This window comes from Schistocerca americana, chromosome X (genome assembly GCF_021461395.2).
Source record: "Schistocerca americana isolate TAMUIC-IGC-003095 chromosome X, iqSchAmer2.1, whole genome shotgun sequence".
NCBI lineage: Eukaryota > Metazoa > Arthropoda > Insecta > Orthoptera > Acrididae > Schistocerca > Schistocerca americana.
Genome location: NC_060130.1, coordinates 122,287,656 through 122,315,118, shown reverse-complemented (window position 1 = coordinate 122,315,118; position 27,463 = coordinate 122,287,656). Strand labels below are relative to the sequence as shown.

The window sequence follows — 27,463 nt, the reverse complement described above, 5'->3', positions numbered from 1 at the left end:
AGATATAGTGTATGTTTATGACTTCTGCGACGGTAGTGCTACCACTGCAAGAGAATAATACCGGAGGCGCTTTCTGACTAGACGATTACCTGATCGCAGCGTGTTTACCAAAGGGTTTATCACTTTGCGTGCAACAGGCTCTCTTCTAAGTAGATATTTTTCGTCCAAGCGTGCACGTCAACAGACTTTGCAAGAACAGGAAGAAATTATCGCAAATGTTGAGCGAAGTCCCAATACGGGCATACGAAGAATGTCCCTGCGTATGAATGTCCCACAGACACGTGTATGGGAAACATTACATGCGGAAAACCTGTATCCATTTCACATACAGCGTGTCCAAAATCTCAATGTTGGCAACAATGCCCAATGACTTCAGTTCTGTCACTGGGTAATTGAGAATAGTCACTTGTTTCCATACATACTATTCACTATGAAGCCCAGTCTTCATGCCGTAGAATAAACAACACATGCAATAATCATCGATGGTCACAGGAAAATACACACACTTCAGTGGATAGAAATTTCCAAGTTCATTTTGCCATAAATGTTTGGTGCGGCATGATCGGTAACCTTTTGATAGGTCCATTTATTATCAATCAGCGATTGACGGGAGAGAGGTACCTGCATTTTCTGGAAAATTCATTTGTTTAACTATTGGAAGACGTTCCTTTAGCCAATTGAACTGGAATGTAGTTTCAACATGACGGTGCCCCTCCACATGTTACCTTACATGTGACGGACCATCGCAACTGCACCTACCCTCATTGCTGACCTTACACCTTTAGATTTCTGTTTATGGGGTTAGATGAAATCAGAGGTGCACAAAGTGAAGATAAATACACGAGATGAACTGCTTTGTCACATCATGGACACTGCTGAATTGCTTAGGAACCAACCACAGGCAATTGAACAAGCAACACAATATGTTATCGCTGGAGTGCAAAAGTGCATTGACGTTCGTGGTGGGATATTCAAACCTACTCTGTGAACTATACAACATCTGTACGATAAATGTTTAAGTCGTTTGTAAAAGACGTGGCACATCTTTTTCTACTGAATACATGTAACATGCATGTTGTAATGCATTATGTACTAAATGCAAAGTAAATAAACATTATGTAAAAATGGGTAACATAACTTTACTTCCCTGTAATGTTGTTTTCAAGAAAATCATGTTACAGTCCAATTGTATTGCGTATAAGTTTTTCAGAATTAAAGTTCCTTTCAATTCCTATACCTCCTTCACGAAGCTATTGTGGACCTATGTTCATATAACATTTTTTTGTTCAGAATTACTTATAGTATCACTGTGTGACCTTCCCTCCTCAAGCACCCTGTGTAGTGTTATGTTAATATCTTAACACAATAAGACAAGCATCACAGAAACTGTGTGCTTGTCTTGAGGCAGTGTAACTGACTGTGTGCGAATACCTGGACTTTATTCAACCAGTATTTGAGAATGAGAGCACTAAGTGGCTTCCAGCAGAATTGACACACAATTTCAAACCTGTATGAAACTTTTTATCACTGACTCTATTTGCGACACTGTTTACAGACAGTATCTACATACTGGGTGATCAAAAAGTCAGTATAAATTTGAAAATTGAATAAATCACGGAATAATGGAGATAGAGAGGTACAAATTGACACACATGCTTGGAATGACATGGGGTTTTATTAGAACCAAAAAATATAAAAGTTCAAAAAATGTTCGACAGATGGCGCTTCATCTGATCAGAATAGCAATAATTAGCATAACAAAGTAACACAAAGCAAAGATGATGTTCTTTACAGGAAATGCTCAATATCTCCACCATCATTCCTCAACAATAGCTGTAGTCGAGGAATAATTTTGTGAACAGCACTGTAAAGCATGTCCGGAGTTATGGTGAGGCATTGGCATTGGATGTTGTCTTTCAGCATCCCTAGAGATGTCGGTCGATCACGATACACTTACGAGTTCCGGTGACCGCAAAGCCAATAATCGCATGGACTGAGGTCTGGGGACCTGGGAGGTCAATCATGATGAAAGTGGCGGCTGAGCATGCGATCATCACCAAATGACGCGCGCAAGAGATCTTTCACCCGTCTAGCAATACTTTGCTTTTTTTTTTAAAAAACCCCATGTCATTCCAAGCATGTGTGTCAATTTTTTACCTCTCTATCTACATTATTCCGTGGTTTATTAAGTTTTCAAATTTATATTGACTTTTTGATCACTCGGTATATCACAAAATGTGCCTGCAAAATTATAAGGGGCAGCAAATGAAAGTGGGACAGATGGAAAGAAAGTAAGTAAACTCTTTATTGTTTCAAAAGTAATCACCATATCTGTTAATAACATTGTGAAACAAGGTGGTGAATGCCTTGATGCAAAAACATTTGCAGTTGCCTACAGAACCATGATTGTACGCAGGCATACACCGAAGCAAGTCGATGGCTATGAATGTCTTTCTTCAGGACTCCAAAAATATGGAAATCGCATGGGGGAAGATCGAGACTGTATGGTCCCAGTGAAATTTCTACAATGTAGTTGAAACAACTTTGGTCCTGAAGAAAGATATTCGTGCCTGTCGATTTGCTTTGGATGAAGAGGTGCATGCCTGGACACAACCATGGTTCCATAGGCAACTGAAAACACATTTCCATGAAATTGTGGACCATTTTGTCTCACAGCGGATAACGTGCGTTAACAGTTATGCTGCCTACTTTTGAAATAATAAACAGTTTATTTATTGCTTTCAATGTGTCTCATCTTTGTTTGAGTGCCCCTTATGTAGTATTGTATGGCACATGGTTCAGGAAATATGACATCAAACACTGAGATGCATGACAACCTTGCTTTTGCTTAAAATGGAACACTAATTACCCAGACTGTATTCACCCAGTGTTTCATAATGAGAGCACTAGGTGACTTACAATAAACTTCAATTTCAAACTTTTTCATTATTAAATTTTGGAACCTTACGTTTGGATCAGGATTATGATCATGATTTTCTTGCCTAGGACATAAGGGCAGCACTGATACCTACATATAAGAATAAAGAAAAAAAAAAAAGACAACAGAAGATGAGTATGTGCCATGAGATGAATGAGTGTTAAATAGAGGCTCAGTAATGTGTAACCTCTTTTGCCAAATCTGTTATTTTGTATAATTTGTGCAGCTCATGGTTTTTCTATTAAGTAGTGAATTTAATTCCTTCGCTTAGCACTGGGTGGTTAGAAGTAAAATGAAGCAATAACAAAAGAATGCTTCCCAAGAACTTTGGTGTGACCTTGAGTAGTTCTTGCTTACAACAAATGAACCTGCTGGAATGCAGAAAGAATTTACTCATTGCAGGGTCACCATAATTTTTGCATAAAGATATTTTTAAGATAGTGCAAAACAAAGATAACGTAAGCAAACTATGATGTGGAAAAGAATGAATTATGTCAAAACCAGTTATTTGAGTTTCTGAGATGGGGATGGATTATGTAGGCTTTTATTCATGCTTACAGATTTTCATAAGTGCTCCAGTTTCCTGGGCAGAGTAGGTTTGCTTGTGTTGTCTGAGAGTACACAATGTATTAGATACAAGATGTTGCTTATGCAGCACTTACTGGAACATAACTGAGATAAAAAAAAATATGAAAAGAGCTAAAAATTAATTTATACATTGAAAAAATAACTACTTTCACTTTAACTTCTAATTTACCGGTAATTAGATGGTGGGTCTGATCTGACCTAAATGCTGTTTCAACTAAAGAACCCCTGGCATGGAAATGCTGAGGAATTGTAGAAAACAAAGTGTGCATTATTCAAGCAATCACCTGACTTGGAATTCAGGGTTTGGAAACAAAGAACTCCAAAATTGACAATTATGGAAAGTATAAACTGCTACTCACTGCAAAGATGACATGTTGAGTCACAGACAGCTGCAACGAAAAGATGATTGATTTACACACTTAGCTTTTGGACAGTGCCTTGTTCAGAAAAGAAAGGAACACACACACACACACACGACCACTATGTCTGGCCTCTCTGGCCAGACTGCAATGTGTTACAGCAATGTGTTGTGTCTGGTGTGGAACAGGGAAGGGGTACGAATATCTGGGTAGGGAAGGGGTACGAATAACAGGGTATGAGTGTGTGGAAAGAAGACCGCTGTCTGGCAGAGTGTGTAGGGACTAGATGGAGGCAAGACAAGACTGCAGGGGACAGCGTCTGGAGGCTATTGGGCAAGGAGGTGGAGTTGGGGGGGGGGGGGGGGGGGGAGTGCGGGAATGGGGAGCAGAAAAGTAGAGAAGCAGGGAAGGGGAAAATGGGCAGATGGGTTGACACAGTGGGGGTGAGGAGACATGAATGGGGAAATTACTGGGAAGGTTGCCATTCATTAGGCTATGAGTGAGTTATTGAACTGTTCTTATTGTAGAATATATGCCTGCCTGTTGTGGTATGTATTAACGTGTGACTGTCAGAACATGTCGGAATTGAAACTGCTTGCTCTTTGCTTCTCTCCACTTTGCTTAAATTAATATTAAATCTAACATTATTGTAAGTTACCAATAAGTGTGTAACTTTTTTTGTGGTTGCAAGGAAAATTTGTGGAAAAAGCCAAATCTGTTGCAGTATATTTGAAAGTCTGAGAGGCATTTGGTTGTTGTTATTACTATCTGTGATAGCCATGTGATGATGTTTTATAACATATCAGTAAAGGAAAACTGATATATAATATAGATATTTTATGCACAACTTTAACTGCTGTGGGTATTGGATGCGGAAGCAGTGGTGGTGGCGGTGGTAGTGGTAGTAGCAGTAGCAGTAGCAGTAGCAGTAGTGTAGCATGTGAATAAACATTATTTAAATTTGTTGCCAGCATTCATAAACGACCATGTGGAAAACATCGACACACCTGCAGTTTCAAATAATGAAAATAGCCTTACTTCATCGGGAACTCCTTTGGGTAGGCAGCCAAACCCTAACAATCCTATGGAGTACTGCTCTACAATACCACCATTAGAACAAGCTGCTAGTGCTGTGCATCAGCCACTTCCAAGTGTTCTGGTACCTGTTGGAGTATTAAAGAGAGAAGGTAAATAGCATACAAGCCATACATTTTGTGTCACATTCTGCTGTCTAGTTTAATCTATATTCTATAATCAGTCTGTGCATTACAAATCATAGTTATTAAGGTAACACTGTTTGCAGTCCAAACCAGTTAGTAGACTCATAATGCTTTTAAAAATTAGCTAGAAGTATTATGTAGAATCTGAATGATAGTAGTGAAGAGCTTATCAGAAATTGTGGAATTTATTGTTAAACCTGTTACTCATTATTTACTATATTAAGAAATAATTTGTATCTATCTTTTCTTTTAGTGTTCTTACCTTTTTTCTTCCGTGTTCTGTCTTGTGCATTAAGTGTTCTTTAATCAGAAGATGGAGAAATGTGGATTGGCTTTATTTAAATAAGAAATCTTTGTAATGCCTTTTGCTATGATACATGTTGGCACAAGTGTTGATTTTAGATGATTCCCGACATTGGTTGAGTTGAATGCTTTTCTGGTCACAAGTTAACAGTTTATCACGAGTGTTGTAATGAAAGTTACCAACATTACACTTGATTTACCCACTTAGAAAAGATACTGAATTTGGTTTTTGTTGCAGACTGTTATACACAGCCCATGATTTTGATTCAATAAGTAATTAATTGGAGGTACGTTGCTTGTCTAGGCATTACTTTCATTAATTTCCTGTGCTATGTGATTCTGCCATTCGCCTCATGTACACAGGGTGTATACGATCCGGGACAACTGGGAGATCCGGGAAAAACCTGGGAATTTTTTCATCCGGGAGAAAACCGGGAAAAACCCACGATATTTTTAGAATTCCGGGAATTTTTTATTGTTTGAGTTTTCAATTAAATTTTTGGAATTTTGACTGGTAAGAACCGATACTCTATCAAAGGATATTACTGTATCCTGCTACTGCAGAATAATACTTCAACAATAAAACATAAATGAGAGAAAAAAATGAAAATAACTTAAATTGCAAAGGAAATGCGCCATATACAATGACGACACACAGTGCTCATGCAAGCGTCTGCCAATTGAAAATGTGTCAAAGGCTTTAGGTAGACTATGCAGTGCTTCATAACAACAAATTGCCTCCAGTGAGCGTGAAGTTGCAACTGTTTACAGTCGATTTGTTTTTGCAATTACCGTGAGCTCATGCGCATGTGCAGTTGAGTCATGTTTGGGTAGTAGATTCTCCCACTTCTGACTATAGGAATGTGGCTGTTGCCTGTGCAAGCAGTCGCAGCAAGCAGCTAGATGCTACCGGGAAAAGGGGGCGGTAAATTTATGTTCTTCGGGGGGGGGGGGGGGGGGAACTTGTTTCACAAAGCGCCTAGCATCCAGCGCACGTTTGTCTATCGATTATTCATATGAATATAATAGAAGGAAACATTCCACGTGGGAAAAATTATGTATAAAAACAAAGATGAGGTGACTTACCGAACAAAAGTGCTGGCAGGTCGATAGACACACAAACAAACACAAACATACACACAAAATTCAAGCTTTTGCAACAAACTGTTGCCTCATCAGGAAAGAGGGAAGGAGAGGGGAAGACGAAAGAAAGTGGGTTTTAAGGGAGAGGGTAAGGAGTCATTCCAATCCCGGGAGCGGAAAGACTTACCTTAGGGGGGAAAAAAGGACAGGTATACACTCGCACACACGCACATATCCATCCACACATACAGACACAAGCAGACATATTTAAAGACAAAGAGTTTGGGCAGAGATGTCAGTCGAGGCAGAAGTGTCAATTATTCATATGATTTTGAAACGCTTCCCTGTTGGTTTTTGAACACATTTTAAGTTGATTTCTGAATGAATCCTAAGTTGACTTTTGAATGCATGCATAATGTACATGATGACTGTTAGGAGAATCCTCGTTACATCTAGAAATAAACTTTCCTCAATATGAGCTGAGGGAGTAAAGCCGAACGGATGAATGCCAATCGCTGTCTGATTGTGTGGTTGATTGGGTTTGCGAATGATCAGTATTGTTATAATTACTAGCGAAATCCATAGATTCAGACTACCAGAATGGAAATAAACGACTAACAGGAATAACAGGTGCGAAAGATTACATATTATCTTCTCGGTGTATCCAAGAAAATGAAATTTTGACAGAAAATTTTTGGCCAGATCGCTACATTAGTAAGGACCAGTTCTACAGTCCCCGGCTAGCAGACTTGTAAGTTCTACTCTGAAAGTAACCCGGAAAATGTGTTGTTTGAACACGTAATAACGCCTAACCGGACCATAATCACGGGATAACTAAACCTGTAATTCTGACAGGGTTAGTGAAGTTAATTGGCAAACAGATTTTGACAATGGCAGGAATAGCTACAGAATTGGTGATGACAAGATTGTTTGTTAGAACAAGGAAGGAGAAGAAACGGGGACATCACACAAATTATGGAAGAATAAGATGATTCCAAATTTATATAAAAATTTTGTAATATTAGTTTTCGGTCTCGTGCTTGAGAAGCTGGTGGATATGAATGAAATGTAAAACTATTTCCTATCATAAAGCTTTTTGCTTGTAGTAGGCCTAATAAGCATTTGATATTTGTACTTCGTGGATTATATTCTGTCATGTTATAAAAATGGCCATTTGTGCCAAAACAGTCTCATTTATTTGGTGTGTTACAAAATTGCTGCCATATTATAAAGGTCTATTTTGTTTTATCTAGCAGAGTTACAAAATAGACGTAATCAGATCGAGAAACCACACCAGTCTTGGGTATTATTTGTATTAATAGCTTTTTCAGTATTACATAACGAAATTTAGATTTTTCATCTAGCAAAACGTTTGATGAACTTTGATGAAGTAATAGATTCTTTTGCAGGAAGGAAAGCACGCCATGTAAAGCTGTAGCAAGATTAGAGAGAAAAAAATGCTAGGAGCTAAGGTTTGAAGAAATGTGTAATTTCTTGCTTATCTCTTGTCAGTATTGGTTTTATATATCCTTTATTTAATTTTATGTTACACAAATCAGCAAGTTATTAACTAATAGGCAATAAAGAGTTCAGATTTTCTGAAGAGTTCTTGTTCTCTCGATTACAAATAATCCCATCTGCTATTAATTGCGAGATTTTTTTAAAGAGGGGCAGGCTGTCAAACCGTCCGACTGGGAGCAGGAGAGGCACCACAGGACATTTCAATTTCTACTCGCCTGAATATAGTTTGGACGTGCGGTAGAAAAATGCTTTATCAAGAGGCGTGGCACTATACTTTGGCATACTTAAGACCAAATAATATGGCTTACATTTCCTCGAATACATATGTTTTATGTTTCAGACTTTTCAGAATGATGTGCGCTACAAGATGAACATATTTTTGAAAATTCGATTTTTTTTTTAGTATTGACTCAGTTCGCAAATGTCGTAGACTCGTTGCTGATGTGCAGAGCAGTCTGAGTTTCAGTGGGTAGTGTCCACATGACCCGTGTTTACATTTAGTTATTTTGCTGTTTCCCCTTCGTTAACTCTCATGTCAAATGAAAACAAAACAGATATCTGTGGCTGGTAGCTATCAAATGAATTAAAACACACTCACATAATTACAAAAGACTAAAATATGTCATTAGTTTCATATTTTATTTTATTTCCCCCTTTCTGACAGTCAAGGATTAATCACCTTGTGGAACAATGAAGTTATTTTTGTCTGTCTGCTAAAGAAATTTGACTTTTGTTAACCTTTTCCGCAGAGGCAGTCAATGTATTTGAAACGAAATGTTTAATTCCACAGTACTGGCTAGTTTCAACTGTTCGCTGCATTGTGCACGTTTTCATTTTCTAGCACATATGGCATTATGTCATAATAAAGAACCAAACATGATATAATACAGTACTGGTGCTCCAAGAAAATTTACATCCCGAAAACCACAGTGAAAAGCTTAATATCAGGTCAAGGTCTACTTCATTGGGAATCCGGACATACGAATGTGCACTTTAAGTATGCACTTTAACCTGTAACTGGTGAGGTGATATTTTTGTAACACAACTGATGAGGCTGGGTTATAGGTACCCAATAATTTCCATGGCCCTCATACTTCAGTGGTGAAGGAGAAATGAAAAGTTTCTACATACATTGCAGAAGTAACTTTTATTGACATCTCTGAACAGCTTTTGCCAGCAGAAAATTATTTACAGTGAACAGAATAGACAATTTTTCAAATATATGTAAGTCCATAACAAATTTTGCAACATGTCATAAAATACATATATCTGCAAATTTTTTATAAACAAATAAACCAAATTTGAATATTACAGTATAAAGCAACAATGAACCTTTATAAGAACACATTATTTTTTGACAAGTTATTACACACAGAAGAATTGGCAAGCCATTACTCTACGCAATCTTGGCATACAGGAATCGTGCAGGCTCCGCAAATCAGTACGATGCAGCTGTTACAGACCTTTTTCGTTTTTCTGTCAGAGCCTGGTGGGCACTTCTTACACCTCACTTGTTTGCCCAAGTCTTGTCTGGCTTCACATGGAACTGGTACCTTGAGAATTCTGCTGATGTTTAGCCGCAATTCACGGGGCAAATGGTCATTTTGAAGTCGACGATTGAGATGAGGGTCTATGAGTTCCTTGGCAGGATTTTTGATGTATCCCAATCTGGTTAGCTCTGGATTCCCTGGGAATCCACAGTAGATAACATAGGCATTCACTAGGCTAATGTGCATTAGAGTGAAAAATATGGCTAATGGCCATTGCCTTCGGCATCGACTTGTTGAGTATACTCTGCATTTCTCATCTACGGTGTCGACCCCACCTTTTGTGTTGTTATAAAAGGCAATGATTTCTGGTTTCTGGGTTTCTGGATCAGTTGACTGGGTATGGTGCAATGAGAATACAAGTAGGATGGCCTTGCCTTTCTTTGGTACATAAGAGAGCAATGTTGTCTACTTTGTGAAATCTTAGAGAGCTTCTCCTACTTTTCTTTCCTTGGCACGTAAAAATTCTTTCGGTATTTCTTGTTTATTTTTTCGCTGTGTTCCTGTGTATGTCAAGCCCCTTTTACGTAGTTCCTGTACGAGGGCAATGGACGAAAACCAATTATCTGCTGTGATATTGCGGTTACTTCCGATAATGGGTTTGATCAATTGCAACACTGCTTGAGTTGGCTTGGAAAATTTCTTCTCCTCATCAGTGAGTGTTCTGCCATCACTATCCTCTCCAGAGTAAATGTAGGCGTTTAGCAAGTAGTGGGTTTTTGCATCTTCCAAAGCCATTATTTTGAGTCCATATTTTCTAGGTTTGCTGGGTATATACATTTTAAAGTGGCATCGACCACGAAAGCCCACCAACATTTTGTCAATGCAAGCGTACATTCCAATTGAGTAACTAGCCATACAGTTTTTCATAAACTCTTGGAAAACCCATTTTATAGGAGTTGTTGCATCACATTTTTTCCTCACATCTCTGTCTGAGGCGTCATCAAAACGTATACTGAGCAGTAACACCAAGACCCTCTTCAGTGACATTGTACAATGAAAAATATCACGACCAGTACCGTCGGTTGCAAACATAGCTAGAAGATCTTCATTATTAGATTTGAAGATGGCTGTGAACATGAGAACCCCCAAAAAAGCCTTGAACTCGATCAGATCCAAGTCTTTCTAGACAGTTCTTGTGTCATCAGACAACTTTTCCCTCATGAGGGGCCAGTTTTTTTATTGGTTTGCAGAATTATTTCATTCAGTATTCTCTCACTAAAAAGTAGCGTCCAGGCAGTCTGGGGTCTACAAATCTGACCAAGGGCTTTAGCAGGGCCAATTATTCCCAGTAAATGTGAAACGATACTATGTTTCCTTGTGCGAACATTTGAAGCTGGAGGTTTTTTGGACCATATGAAATGGTTCTTCCCATAATACTTCTTTCGCTCGTATTGACGATTCTGCCTTTTTGAAAGGGGTTTGTCTTCATCTGATGACCGTGTGTCTGTTTCAAAGGAATGTGGTGGTTTTAGTGAACTTGGTTATGGTCCAAGAACTGTAGCATTAGGCATACCATGCACTTCATTCTCAACTTCACATACTTTTTGCTCTGATTTGGTTTCATGGGCACTCTGTAAACCTTGTTCTATAAAATTTTCATCCCTACTACATTCACTCTGACTCATCCAGTATAGATCTCACCTAGTCACTAGGTTTCATAGACCACCTTCTAGATGGCATGTCAGCTGAAAATTGGAAAATGAGAAAATCTCAGGGTAACTAACGTGGTTATCAATAAGCAGAGTTTCTAGTAATAACGAATCAAATAAACTCATTGCTTTGATGAGAACTGCATTCAGGGTTATTAGTTATCACAGGAAACCTGCTAGATGCCATACCACCTATAAAATAGAATACGAGAATATTCCAAAAAAAAAAGTTCCATAACTAGTGAGGTTGGGTTAAAAATACCCAGTAACTTTAAAAAATCATGTCTAAAATCAAACAACTCACTGCTCTGTTGAGTACCACGCTTCAGGCCGACTTGCAACAAACTGACTTGAAGGTATAGGACAATTTGGTAATAATGGGGCTTCAAAGATTTAGCTGAGTATCTGACACCCAACCATCACCAGTTACGGGTTAAATGTGCACATTTTAATATTGTTCACGGAATTCTGATGCTCTTGCAGTATCCTCTGATGTCTTGTTTCTTTTATGACATAATGTATGATCTTTCAATGTTTTACATGTACGTACATACGGGCTTCGTACGTCATGATAGCTACCCAAGCGTGGTGTCGCCTGTCATCTGCGCTTTCTGGCAACTGCTGAAACGAACCTATTTCTAATAGGCCGCGGGAAAATATTGCGAATAGTCGTTTGAAAAGCGTTACTTTGAAAGTGAATAAACTTTTATGTAAGTTGAACTATGTGCAAGAATGTGATTCTTGAGTTTCTCCCGGCTGATGATGGCAACATGTATGATTGCCGAAATATTGTGCCCGTTGGACATTGTAGACCGGCAGTACACCCATGGATATTTTGATTATGTGAAAGAATGTACCATGAATTTATTAAATCACAGAGCGTTTGACTCTCATTTAAAAATCAACTCCTTGATGACGCGCCATTTAGAAGAATTTCGAACCCTGAAGATCAAACATTTATGTCGTCATTAAAAATTTTACTGGCACTTTTGTGTGATAGATTTCAAGTGTAATACGCCAAAAAAGATTAACAGTATATGCAAAAGCTTAGCTTCTCTTGCAGCTTGAGACCAATATTATATGTGAAAACTTTGCTTTTCTTGTAGCAACACTATGTATATTAATTTAAACTATTAACTTTCCCTGTTTGTGTGTTCGTGCTACTTAACAGTGATGTTGCTGTTGGCTGACTACATCACGTGTCCTATGCTCTGAATACCCGCTGTCATCGGCTGGCGAGATCACGTGACATGAGCTACGAACGGCCTACAAAAGTGCATCGAAATCTCGATTTCAATGCTTCGGAAAGTAACATGTGGTGTTTGGTGGAATTCCAGTGTATACTTTCGTAATACGAAAATACACAGCGTACATGTTGCTGCACATCAAAGATGTTCCCAAAACGTGTCTTTTTTTCCCCCTGAGTTTTGTTTTCTAAAGTGCCGTGAGATTGTATGCCCATGTATAAAACCATAACCATTCAAAGGATTGATAAGGGAAAATATACTGTCACCCAGGAGAAAGTGTATTTTTAACTGGGAAATCCGGGAAAAACTCGGGGAATTTTTTTTCCTTATCAATGTATACACCCTGGTACAGTTAAATTCACTATTTTATTTCATAAACATTACATTCATATGTGATGTACTGTATGGGTTTATGTTTTTCAGTACATTCAAAAAACATTAGTTTGATCTCTACTGATGTACAATGTTTTGAAGATTTTGATGTTGAAGGGTAACCCTCTTTGAGAGCAAAAAAAGTAGGTGATTTTCGTGACTTTATTTTTGTTTCAGGTAAAATAAAAATTAATAACCATTCTGATGATATAGTTTTACTCCTTACACTTTTGTCTTTAAGAAATCATTTTTGTGTCCACACATCAGACACTCTCTGTAACTGCTGCATCAGGTTGAAAGACCCCTTACACTCAGAACATAGGTCATCATCAGGAATTCCTGAAGCCCTCCTATTAGACCTGTAAAAAACTAATTGTGCGAGTCATTTTCAATATATTTTCTATCAGCATACATAGGATAATTGAAAAATATCAAGTTATAATAAAATGGTGACATGTTCAAACAAATGTCATGTTTTTTGTCCAAAACATAAACACAAAAGTGTGCACCAAAAATAGACTTTAGAAGATCTCGCAAAATGGCTACGTGTGCTGGTAGAGAGTTCAGTTTAGAATACCAGCATCAAATTCCAACTAAACTCATATGTTCCATTCTCAGGTTATGTTTCTTGCCAATTTGGAAAATACAGTTTTGAGAAGGACACATTTAAAGTATTGGATTACATTTGTGGTAGTTAAGTTAAACGTGCTTCTAGTCAGTGATCCCTGGACCCTACAGCAATCCTTCCAAATCCAAATGTAGGTCTTCCTCCATCTTTTTTGTGTCCGTGGTTGTCCTGCTGGGCTTTTTGGCACCATCTGTCATCCACTGTTAGAAGAGCAGATTCTTTCCATCTGATTTTGTGTAGAAGTTGTAACAGGTTGGTCCTATCCTAAGTTCAAGCATGTTCATAATTTCCATAATGCCTGTTAGTCGTCTTTGAAATTACGTACTGCCACGTTGGCTGCAACATAGACTATTTTTTTTCCCCCACTGTGAGTGGCTTTCAGACAACTTTTCCACAGATCACCTTGTAACCTTATAGTGGAGTTCCTGGCAAACTTAGGATGAACACTAAAGTAAAGTAGACATCCCAGAGAACATTTTAAGCCAAAAATATCAGATTCCTCCAAAAATATCAAATTCCTGACCCTTTAAGGTCAGTTATCTCTCAATAACTAACATTATATTTCAAATTTAACAGTTTCATCCTGATAATAGCAGTCATAAATAGGTTTGAATTTCAGAAGAGTTGCTCTGCTGAGATTGCCATTTACACATTCGTTAACAAAATTTTACAATAATTAAATAACAAAATAGCACCAGTTGGCATTTTCTGTGACCTATCTAAGGCATTTGACTAAGGGACTCACGGTATTCTCCTAGATAAACTGAGGTTTTATGTGGTGTAGCCAAGTAATGGATAATGGCATTTCTAACCAAAAGAATGCATGAAATTGTACTTTATAGCTAAACCAGTGTGAGCAAGGGTGAGTCTTGTGGCTGTGGATAAATCACTTACGGGGTTAAGCAACGCTCGCTCTCAGATCCACCTTGTTTCTCATACGCATAAACGAATTTTGGTCTAATACACAACGAGCAGAATGAATTCTTTTTGCCGGTGACATTAGTTTTGTAATCAGTCAAAACATACATACAGCAACGGAAGAAATGGTAAATAATCTTCTTGAAAGTATTATTGAGTGGTATTCTGTAAATGGTCTTACTCTTTCAGAAAGGTACAATATATTCAGTTCTGCACATCTAGAGGTACTACACAAATGAAAAGTGTAACACATGGTAAGGAGGATGAAAATTTCAACAATTGTATGTATCCATTTTGATGAGAATTTAAACTGAAAAAAAGAAAAAAATTTTTGGAACTCCACAAACAATTTATTCCAGCCACATTTGCACTTCTGATCATTGCAAATCTTGGGGAGAGGCAAGCCAGTAAGCTGACATGTTTAGAGTATTTTCATTCAGTAATACTTTTTGGAATAATGTTCTTGTGTACATTATCTTTAAGAAACAATATTGTGGAAAGTTTCTACTCGCCATATAACAGAGATACTGAGTCGCAGATAGGCACTACAAAAAGACTTTCACAATTGAAGCTTTTGGCAATTAAGGCCTTCGCGCACTCTCTCTCTCTCTCTCTCTCTCTCTCTCTCTCTCTCTCTCTCTCTCTCTCTCCAGTTGCCTGAGACTGTGAGACTGCAGTCAAGTGTGCGAGTTGGTTTGTGTGTGTCTGTCTCTGTCATCTATTGTTGACGAAGGCCTTAACGGCTGAAAGCTTTAATTGTGAGAGTCTTTTTGTTGTGCCTATCTGTGACTCAGCATCTCCACTATATGATGAGTAGCAACTTTCCTTTTCATAATATTGTTACATACCATCCTGAATATTCCAGTGTTTGATTATCTTTAAGAAAGGTCTTCACTGCTTGAAAACATGCTGTGAGAATAATATTGATCATCTTGCAAATATTTGTTTAGGGAGTTAGACATTTTGCTTACTGATTCACCCTATATTTATTCCCTCATGATGTTTGTTGTAAATAATCCACTGCAGCTCAAAAGTAGTGTACTCTCTTGAGATAACAGAAGAAAAAACTACATTAATTATGCCACATTAAGATTGGCTTTAACACAAAAACAAGTGCGTAGTGCTGCCACCAAATTTTTGAGCACTTAAGCAATGATATAAACTGTCCGATGGACAATAAAGTGAAATTTGAAAATGAACAAAACTTTCCCTTGACAACTACTCCTGTTCCATAGAGAAATTTCTGTTTTTGTAGTCTGTAAAAAGTGGCAGTTAGGAATCACCAACTCAAATCTGTATTTATTTTTTTACTTTTTTAGGGAAAAAATGCAACTTTTAAGTGGTTAGCATATAGCTGTGTTTACATATGAATATGTTATTTGAATGTAAAATGACTCGTTCTGCATCATTATGATAAATCATACAAATAATCTATGAAATGTGAAACTAGCTGTTACAGTAAGTATTTGGTACAGTATATGAATAGGTGTTACCATGAAACTTCCTGGCAGATTAAAACTGTATGCCGGACTGAGACTCGAACTCGGGACCTTTGCCTTTCGCAGGCAAAGAGCACTTCCCCGCGAAAAGCAAAGGTCCCAAGTTCAAGTCTCGGTCCGGCACACAGTTGTAATCTGCCAGGAAGTTTCATATCAGCACACACTCCTCTGCAGAGTGAAAATTTCATTCAGGTGTTACCCTGTCATCTTGTGCAAAGACCAGGTTTGCCACAGGTTATATGATTCAGGGAAATCAGAGAATTTCAAACATGTCAGGGAAATTTAGAATTAAAAAACCACTGGAAAAATCTCATTATTGTCTCAGTAGGTGAAATGGTTTGTTTCATGAGGTGTCATGCATCGTCGCTGGCTGGGTGCAGCTGAGCACCTGTGCTGCTTCCCTAATTCCTCATTCTTACTGCTTCTCCTCATTGTATTACTCCCCTCAGCTTTCAGTCAGTGCTGCCAGCACTTCTTGCCACTAGCCTAGCAGCTACTGACGAGAGGCAGGGAGGCATGAGGAGTGATTTGTTTGTATCTGGTTCTCAGAGACTGTAGATGCAGTGGCCAGAGACGGTGGTCATGTGTGCATGAGTTGTGTCTGAGTGACTGTGTGAATGCATGTGTGCTCTCATTTTCTGACAAAAGCTATAGCTGAAAATTTGGTTGTGTGAGTGTGATTGTCTTTTCTACGTGCCTGTCTGTGGCTCAGCAAACACCTTTACAGTGAGTTGCTAACTATCCTCATTATTATTGATTCTCAAAGTACTTGAACAAGTTATCTGTTGCTTGATTGATTACCATGGTCTGATTTCATCAACATGCTGTCTGTGGCTCGTAAATAGCTGGCCATATGAGTGGATTTCTGTGACTGGCCAAAACTGCAGGCCGTTTCTGTGGGTATCTGTAATGAATCGGGCCTGCTGATCTGAAGCCATGCGGTTTCCACTAATGTGCAAGCCCTGCCTGTTTGATCTAGTCTTACCAACCTGCCTGCAGGTTGGGTCTGTCTGTGTGTGTGTGTGGCATAATGGGCAGATTTTCGTGGTTTATCCTTGGACTCAGGACAGTACTCCTCAGCAGGCCAGAGGCCGTGAGGAATTGCGACTGTCTCGCAGCAAGTACATTGTACAGTGTGGCGTTTTATACGCATTTTATTTGTTCTAGTACATTCTGGCACATCAAAAGTAGTTTATATGTGAAAAAGTATGGACGATAAGAAAATGAAAATTGTGTCAGTCACTGGAAGTTTGTTCACTGTGCATTCATATGTTTCTCGAAAGAAAAATCACAAAATATGTGTAAAATAATATCTATACCACAGTGGGTAATAACCGACAATAACAAACATAGTAGAACCAACATTTTATTGGTGGTCACCTGCAGTGTTGGTTTACACGATTATTCCCCGCCTTATACACTTCTTTAAAGAGGCCTACTTTTTGCTGAGGTTATTTCCGAAATCAGTGAAGGTATTTTAAATCTTTCTTGCCACTCCAAGGAAATGTGTATTTTTGTCACCAAATGTGTTTTGTTTTATTGAAATAAAATATCAGTGGTCTCGATGAAGCGCATATACCATTTGGCTTGCTTTCTCCATCTAAAAATAGTTCATTACAAAAGGTGTTGGTGCTGGTACTGAAGATTTTTGCTCACATCAGGAAACGCCATCTGCTTACAAACTTTCTTTTTTTTTTTTAGATATTTCCTTGTTTGCACTATTGTTTCTTGTACCATAGTTGCAAAGACAGATTGTCAACTTATGTCTTAACTTACCCTTGAGATCTCAAAGTTTGTCAGGGAAAAATGCTAAAACTTGTCTGGATATCAGGGAATTGCACTTTCGGAAACTTGTGGCAACCCTGAAAGACATTGGTGACAGTGCTTATGTACAATGTATGGCAACTCCTTCCTACATCTACTCGCTCTCATCTTCCCCTTGAGGTGATGTTTCGTAGTTGTGTTCCAAATTCATTTCAGTATGTGGTGCAATAACTCTAATATATCTTCATTAGGCAGTAATATAATTCTTAAATGTCATATACATTGTGGCAGGAAAAACAAACCACTCACCATATAGAAGTGCCATCATTACTATGGTTCAGGTGCTCACCTCCACAAAAGTCTGTCGGCTGTCCAAGGTATTTTCCATGTAATGTAGTGGTTTCTTTGTAGATCTTCAGTATCCTCTATGTACACAAATGATCCGAAAGACATGGGTTAGCAGCAGTCTTCGTCAGTTTGCTGATGATTCTGTGGTGTATGCGAAGGTGTCATTGTTGAGTGACTGTAGGGTGATACAGGATGACTTTGACAAAATTTCTAGTGGCTGTGATAAATGGCAGCTAGCTCTAAATGTAGGTAATGCAGATGAGTAGTAGAAACAATCATGTAATGCTTGAATACAGCATTAGCTACTTGACACAGTCACATCGATTAGATATTTGGGCATGATGCAGCAAAGTGAAATGAAATGGAGCTAGCGTTTGATTGTAGTAGGGAAGGCAAATAGTTGATTTTGATTTATTGAGATAATTTTAAGAAAATCTGTTTCATCTGTAAAGCAGATCATATACAGAACACTAGTGCAACTCATTGTTGAGTACCGGCCGAGTGTTTGGAATCCTCACCATGTTGAATTAAAGGAAGACATTGAAGCAATCCGGAGGTGGGCTGCTAGATTTGTTACTGGTGGGTTCAGTCATCACACAGGTGCTGCAGAGATGCTTCAGGAACTCAAATGGGAATCACTGGCAGCAAGGTGACGTTATTTTCAAGGATAAATATTGAGAAAGTTAGAGAACTGGCATTTGAAGCTGACTGCAGAATGATTCTACTGCCACCAACATATGTTTACCATAAGTGCCATGAAGATAAGAAAAATTAGGACTCATACAGAGGCACATGGACAGTCACTTTCTCCTTACTCTACTTGTGAGTGGAACAGTGAAGGAAATGACTAGTGATGGTACAAGGCACCCTCTGCCATGCACAACATGGTGGCTTGCAGAGTACATATGTGGATGTAGATCCTGTAGCAGTTAGTACTGATGGGACACTAATTTTGATGAAAGCAACACAGCTGCTAAATAATGTTTCTCTCTGATTTGTTGCGCCTATGTATGTTTGTATTTGTCGCAGGTTATTGTGATCTGTCAAAAACTGATTTAGTTTCTTATATATATTACTCTTCTGTCTGCCAAGAAGTATCATAGTGCTTCACACTCTTCATTGAAAATTATTTAATGTGAAAGTTAATAATTCTACCCTTCAGGCTATCGTATTTAGTCTGAATACCAACAATATGTTTTAAATATCATTGCAGTTAACATAGCCTGTTTGTTGCAAATGAGTAGTACACACTCTGATGGGGATAGTGGTATGCACATGCACAGATGGTTATAGTATTGCATACACAAGGTATAAAAGGACAGTGCATTGGTGGAGCAGTCATTTGTACTCAAGTGATTCAAGTGAAAAGGTTTCCGGCGTGCTTATGGCAGTGTGGTAGGAATTAAAAGACTTTGAATGTGAAATGGTAGTTGGAGCTAGACACATGGGACATTCTGTTATAACCTTTAATCACTACTAAAGTGCGTGGAGATACAAAAGTAGAAACACTAGCGGGTTACATGTTACTAACTCCGTATCTGTCATTCGACTGCCGGGCCGTGACATGCGGCCGGCGCCGTTCATAACCAGGTGGCGCTCCCGCGCTCGGCCGAGCTGCGGAGCGCCTCAATCGCCGTGTTCGCGTACTAACGTAGCGGCACTTTTGAATGTCGTGGCACTGTCACAACACTTTTCCCCCCTTGAAAAAAAAAAAAAAAAAACGCTCACTTTCGTGGAGACACGGACAGTGCGGAGACATCCATGGCCTCTTGGGAGGTCCCGAGAAGATCCCGCGGAGAAACACGAGAGTATGGTCGAAAATGTCCAGGACGGAAGCTGGCGCGTGGAACGTGCCTCCTGGACGAGATGATGGGTGAAAACTCCGGAGCAGCATCCATAGGTGTCGTGGACCTGGGGGTGTGCTCCAGCGAGATGGGTCCCGGAGAAGGCGGCGTCGCGACTGGGGCCGGTTCCGGCGTACTCGGAAGCGGTAGCGACGGCGGCGGCAGCAACACGCCCGGAAGATCGGCAGCAGCGACAGGACTGGCTTCTCGGGCTGGTGGAGACGAAAAAAGGGGCGGTGGTACCGGCGTGGCCACCACTCGTGGGCGCATCTGGTCGTAATGGCGAACAACCATGCCGTCATCCGTACGTATTTCACAAAGCCGGCGGCCGCGAAGAGCCTGGACCACCCCTGGAATCCATTTAGGGCGAGATCCATACCCCCGTGCCCACACGTCGGCGCCCACCTGGTATTTTCCCGCACTAGGGGACACAGTACAAGGCCTGACAGGGTGAAGCAGATGCAGTAGGGTGCGCGGTTGGCGGCCATGCAAGAGTTCAGCAGGGCTGCGATCACCCAGAGGCGTGAAGCGATAAGAACTCAGAAATTGCAACAGAGCGTCATCTGTGGAAAAATCACTAAGGAATTTTTTCATTTGGCTTTTGAAAGTGCGGACAAGGCGCTCGACCTCCCCATTCGATTGCGGATGGAAGGGCGGTGCTGTAACATGATGAATCCCTTGTCCAGTACAAAAATCACGGAAGGCCTGCGAAGAGAACTGAGGGCCATTGTCCATGACAATCGTGGATGGAAGACCTTCTAGCGCAAAGATTTTTGACAAAGCCAGCGTCGTCGACGCAGTGGTGGGCGACGGACAGCGAACAACAAACGGAAACTTCGAGAAGGCGTCAATCAACAGTAGCCAATAAGTGCCGAGGAAGGGGCCGGCAAAGTCAGCGTGCACCCGTTCCCATGGCTGCGCCGGATCAGGCCACGGAGAGGGCAGAGTACGAGGCGCAGCCAGTTGTTGAACACACTGATCACACGCAGCGACCATGTGGGCGATGTCCGAATCGATACCGGGCCAATAAACGTGCCTGCGGGCCAGGGACTTAGTCCGAGAAATCCCCCAATGGCCCCCATGCAATAGTTTGAGAACAGCTTTGCGAAGAGAGGCGGGCACCACAACCCGTGGAGATGCGCCATCCGTGGCCAGAAGAACAACACCCTCACGAACAGACAGACGAAGGCGCAAGGCATGGTAGTTGCGAAGGGGATCCGACGCCCGGCCCTTGGTCCTGTCCGGCCAACCACGCTGAACAAAACTGATCACCTGACGCAGGACCGGATCCCGCGCAGTAGCCGACGCGACCTGCGAACCTGTAAGTGGAAAACCCTCGACCGCACGACGTTCTTCCTCATCAATGTGGAAACAGAGGAGTTCATCGCGATCGAAAACCGGGTCGGGGCCCATCGGCAAACGCGTCAACGCGTCAGCGTTGGCGTGCTGGGCCGTGGGGCGATAGTGAATCTCATAGTGAAAACGAGACAAGTATAAGGCCCAACGTTGCAGGCGGTGAGCTGCCTTATCCGGAAGCGACACCGAGGGGCTGAACAGAGAGACCAGCGGCTTGTGGTCGGTGATGAGGTGAAACTTAGAACCATACAAAAAAACGCTGAACTTTTTCAGAGCATAAATGATAGCGAGCGCCTCCTTTTCTATTTGAGAGTAACGCCGTTGGGCATCGTTGAGGGTCTTGGAAGCGTAGGCGATGGGTCGTTCCGACCCATCCTCATACCGATGGGCGAGAACAGCCCCTAGGCCATACTGTGACGCGTCAGTCGCCAGAACCAAGTGCTGACCCGGACGGAATGTGGCAAGACAAGGCGCCGACTGCAAATGAGCCTTCAGGCGGACAAAAGCCTGCTCACACTCGGCGGTCCAACAGAAAGGAATGTTTTTGCGTAACAGCTGATGCAGAGGATGAGCCACCGCCGCCGCGGAGGGAATGAATTTGTGATAATAAGCAACCTTGCCTAGAAACGCCTGAAGGTCGTTGACCGTAGACGGCCGGGGTAGGGCGGTAATGGCCGCAACGTGCTGTCGTAGAGGACGTATACCCTCACGGGACAAGTGGAAACCAAGATACACAATGGAGGGTTGGAAGAACTGAGACTTGTCCAGATTGCACTTCAACCCTGCTGAATGCAGAACCCGAAACAGTGAACGCAAATTGCGAAGGTGCTCCTCAGTGGAGGCCCCCGTGACAACAATGTCATCCAGGTAGTTGATGCAGCCGGGAACGGAAGCCGTGAGCTGTTCCAAAAACCGCTGAAAAATGGCCGGCACGCTAGCGACGCCAAATGGTAACCGCTGGTACTGATACAACCCACAAGGAGTGTTGATGACGAGAAATTCCTTGGAAGATTCATCCAACGGCAACTGATGGTACGCCTCCGATAAGTCAAGTTTGGAAAAGAACTGGCCCCCAGCGAGCTTGGTAAATAACTCCTCAGGACAGGGAAGAGGATAAGTGTCAATGAGACTTTGAGCGTTGACAGTGGCTTTAAAATCACCACACAATCGCAGACTCCCGTTTGGTTTAGAAACCACCACGATGGGCGATGCCCATTCGCTGGAGGTAACAGGAAGGAGAATCCCCGAAGCTGTTAACCTGTCTATCTCAGCTTTGACAGGCGCACGCAACGCCATTGGAATAGGGCGTGCCCGGAAAAACTTAGGGCGAGCCGTAGGTTTAAGAGTAATGTGGGCTTCAAACTCCTTGGCACGACCCAGACCAGCAGAGAACACGGACGAGAATTCAGAACACAAGCCATCCAGCTGTGGATACGGAATGTCCTCAGATATGAGGTGCACATCATCATCAATGGAAAACCCGAACAACTGGAAAGCATCATAACCGAACAGGTTTTCAGTGCCCGCATGATCCACCACATAAAACGTGAGGGGCCTAACAACAGACTTGTAGGCAGTGGAAGCATCAAACTGGCCAACAATAGGAATTTTCTGCTTATTATAAGTTCGTAGATTTCGCGTAACGGGAGACAAGGGAGGGGAGCCCAACTCCAAATACGTGCGAGAATTAATGAGAGTTACTGCAGAGCCAGTGTCCACTTGCATGCGAATGTCTTTATCCAGAACACGAACAGTAACAAACAACTTATTCGTTTGAGAAAGCACACAGTTAACATCCATGTCCGATGCCTCGTCCTCGTCGACAGGAACTTTAGGGGACTGACACACAGAAGCAATGTGGCCTCTTTTCCTACATGAATTACACGTGGCCCAACGTTTTGGACACGCGGCTCTGTCATGCTGTACGAAACAACGTGGACAAGAAGGAAGGGCGGAACGAACCTGCTTCTGTGGTTGCTGTTTTCGCTGCGAGCGTGGCGGCCCAACGCGACGTTGTTGACGCGAGTGCACCGCCGCCACATCGTCGTTTCCCTGTGAAACAGGCACATTGTCTGCGTCGAAAGTGGTCTGGACAGCGCCTACATCACACCACGCGTCTATTTGCGCACCAGCAGCGTGAGACACTTCAAAGGATTGAGCGATGCTGAGAACTTCCGACAACAACGGGTTTGGCAATTGTAAGGCACGTTGCCGAACTTCTTTATCAGGAGCAAGCCGTAAAATAGCGTCCCGAACCATTGAATCAGCGTAAGACTCATGATGAGTGTCCGTGACAAACTGACATTTCCGACTCAGACCGTGGAGTTCCGCCGCCCAAGCCCAGTAAGATTGATCGGGCTGTTTACGACACCGGTAAAAAGCCACGCTGGCGGCAACGACATGGGTGTTTTTTCGGTAATAGTTAGACAATAAGTCACACATTTCTTGGAAGGACAGAGAGGCAGGTTCCCGCAGAGGGGCTAACTGAGATAGTAGCTGATAGATCCGTGGGGAAATCCAGGATAGAAATAACGACTTACACATAGGAGCATCGACAACGCCGAAAGACAAGAAGTGTTGCCGCAAACGCTTCTCATAATCCTCCCAGTCTTCAGCGGCCTCGTCATAAGGAGGGAACGGAGGCGGAGAAGAGGAAGACAGACGATGAGTAAGCGACGTCGACAACGCCTGAATAGCAGCCGTCAGCTGTGTTTGTTGTTCAATAAGCGCTTGCATAAGCTGTTCCATGTCTGCCCCGACACGAACACACAAGTCCACAACGCAGGAAAAAAAATATCCGACCTCGTCGCCAAAAAGTGTTATAACCTTTAATCACTACTAAAGTGCGTGGAGATACAAAAGTAGAAACACTAGCGGGTTACATGTTACTAACTCCGTATCTGTCATTCGACTGCCGGGCCGTGACATGCGGCCGGCGCCGTTCATAACCAGGTGGCGCTCCCGCGCTCGGCCGAGCTGCGGAGCGCCTCTATCGCCGTGTTCGCGTACTAACGTAGCGGCACTTTTGAATGTCGTGGCACTGTCACAACACATTCCATTTCTGAAATCATGAGGGAATTCAATATTCCGAGATCCACAGTGTCAAGAGTGTGTCGAGAATACCAGATTTCAGGTATTACCTCTCACCACGGATAAGGCAGTGGCTGACAGCCTTCACCTAACGACAGAGAGCAGCGGCAGTTGTGTACAGTTGTCAGTGCTAACAGACAAGCAACACTGCATGAAATAACTACAGATGTATTACGACATGTCTTTTAGGACAGTTAAGTGAAATTTGACATTAGTGGGCTGGGGGAGCATATGACCGATGCAAGTGTCTTTGCTAACATCATGACATTGACTGCAGCACCTCTCTTGGGCTTGTGACCATATCAGTTAGACCCTGGATGACTGTAAAACTGAGGCATGGCCAGATGAGTCCTGGTTTTGGTTGGTAAGAGCTGATCAGTTGGTAAGAGTTGGTAGCAGGGATAGTGTGTAGTGCTGACTCCACGAAGCCATGGACCCAAGTTGTCAACAAGGCACTGTGCGAGCTTGACTGGGTCCTCTCTGGTCTAACTGAACTGATCATTGACTGGAAATAGTTATGTTTGGCTGCTTGGAGACCATTTACAGCTATTCATGGACTTCATGTTCCCAGACAACAATGGAATTTTTATGGATGGCAGTGCGCCATGTCACCAGACCACAGTTGTTCGTAATTGGTTTGAGGAACATCCTGGACAATGCAAGCAAATGATTTGGCCACCCATATTGCCCGACATGAATCCCACTGATCATTTATGGGACATAATTAAGAGGTCAGTTTGTGCACAAACTCCTGCAGGGGCAACACTTTCACAATTACGGACAGCTGTAGAGGCAGTGTGGCTCAGTATTTTTGCAGGGGACTTCTGACAACTTGTTGAGTCCATGTCACATTGAGTTGCTGCACTACACTGGGCAAAAGGAGGTCTGACAGAATGTTAGGAGGCTGATGAGGAGGAGATGACTTTTGTCGTCTCAGGGTATGTTGTTCATACTTTACTTCAAAGTGATGTTCAGTTGTAGATATGCTGATGAATGTTAAATATTGTTGTTATAAATTAACTGTAAAAGAAAACTGTTATTTATTGGAGTCGGTTAAGAAGGCTATGTAGGGAAGTGAATGCCAGCTCAGTGAACTACCATTCCTTCTGTTCAGAAAGCATCACCAAAGAGAGATCAGTACGAGCTTTATGGTAGTGTAATGTTGTGGAAAGCACTTGGTTCAGATTATGGTCTCACTATAATAATTTCTGTTTCGTGGTGCCCTGCCCACTTATGCAGTGTTGGGATTTTTCTTCAGTAAGACCAAGGCATGTCTCTGGACCAGTATTTGTCAAAGCTGAGCTGTAACTCTGACCCCAGTGACTTTGCTTTTGAGAGGACCTGAAATTCTAGGCAGAACAGGTGCCTCTGGTTTAAAAAAAGATGAAGTTTTTGAAAAGACTCAAACTAAATTTTAAACTAATCTGAAGCGATCCTACAATCAAAATACCACTTTCTCCTGGTAATGTGGAACACGTTGTGATTATGGCTCTCTAGGGCCACCATTTAATCCATTTGTGTGTTGAGCAATGATCTGATGCCTTGCACTGGAAAAAGAAAGGGCAAGGGGAAACATCATTGACTTATTTCCCTATTTGTTAACGAAAGGTCTGTCTTAAATTTTTCTTTACCATCCTGCAAAATGAGCAGTGAGACGGTACCTCCACTGGCCCCATGGGAGGGCTGTTGAGAATCCTGTGAATTTCGGTTTATCTTTTGTGTTTGAAGTATGCCTTGGGTCACTCCCTTCCCAGGTTTCTTGTAGTGGGAAAGATGACACCCGCCAGTGGCTGAAGAGCCCAAAAGCAGCTGGTCATAGGGCTTCACTCTCATCCTCAGTCCAGGAGACTGAGCCAGTGAAGCCCTCCCAGCCAGGGAAACCCAAGGAGCAGCGAGAGAAACCCAAAAAGAAAGCCCCTAAGACCAAGGAAATTGCGGTGGCACCCACACCACCACTACCTACAAGCTCTGCTTCTGATGATGGGGTGGAGATTCTGGCGTCAGCTGAGGACCTAGATCTCGCGACACTCTCAGACATAATGGAAATAGACTGCTCAAGCAATAAGTCGGTGGCAGCAGGTGACAGTGAGGCGTAAACAGCCTCATTCAGTGTTCCATGCCTTCCCAGTCTCACGATGATGTCATCCTCCAGTGGAATTTTGGCTGTTTTTTCCAACGCCTGGCTGAGCTATGGCAACTGTTATCTTTACACCTGCTATCTGCATTGCCCTCCAAGAAAACTGGTTCCTGGCCATGCGGACCCTTGCCCAAGCAGCTATGAGGGATATTACAGGAACCGTAGCGACTATAATTGAATATCAGGTGGAGTTTGCGTTTATGTCCTGAACTCAGCCTGTAGTGAACATGTGCCCCTTCAAACCCCTCTTGAAGCTGTGCCTGTCAGAACAAGGACGGCGCAGGAAATAACTGTCTGCAATGTATATCTTCCTCCAATCTTCCTCCAGATGGTGCAGTACCGCTTAATGTGTTAGCTGCACTGATTGATCAACTCCCTAAACCTTTCCGACTTCTGGGAGATTTTAATGCCCATAACCTCTTATGGGGTGGTACCGTGCTTACTGGCCGAGGTAGAGATGTCAAAACTCTACTGTCGCAATTCGACCTCTGCCTCTTGAATACTGGGGCCGCCACACATTTCGGTGTGGCTCATGGTAGTTACTCGGCCATTGATTTATCAATTTGCAGCCCAGGACTTCTCTTACTTATCCACTGGAGAGCACATGATGATCTGTGTTGTAGTGACCACTTCCCTATCTTCCTGTCACTGCCCCAGCATCAGGCTCATGGACGACTGCCCAGATGGGCTTTGAACAAGGTGGACTGGGGAACCTTCATGTCTGCTGTCACCGCTGAATCTCCCCCACACAGTATCATTGATGTGATGGTTGAGCAGGTGACTAGCACAATTGTTTCTGCGGAAAAAAATGCGATCTCTCGCCCTTTAGGGTGCCCGAGGCGTAAGGCAGTCTCTTGGTGCTCGGCGGAAGTCGCTGAAGCAATTAAGTAGCGTTGGCGAGCTCTACAGCAGCATAAGCGGCACCCTTTCCTGGAGCACCTCATAGCCTTTAAATGGCTCCGTGCCCGTGTTCCTTACCTTATCAAACAACAGAAGGAGGAGTATTGGGAGAGATATGTCTCCACCATTGGGTGCCACACATCACCTTC

At 42.0% G+C, this 27,463-nt stretch overlaps 1 protein-coding gene across 1 annotated transcript in view; it reads left to right on the top strand.

Annotated features, from left to right (window-relative positions):
- Positions 1 to 27,463, top strand: part of LOC124555099 (zinc finger FYVE domain-containing protein 9) — a 378,366-nt gene that overhangs the window by 168,010 nt on the left and 182,893 nt on the right. The window contains exon 6 of the mRNA XM_047128896.1: positions 4,857 to 5,072. Coding sequence (XP_046984852.1) covers positions 4,857 to 5,072 — 216 coding nt within the window. The remainder of the gene's footprint in view (positions 1 to 4,856; positions 5,073 to 27,463) is intronic.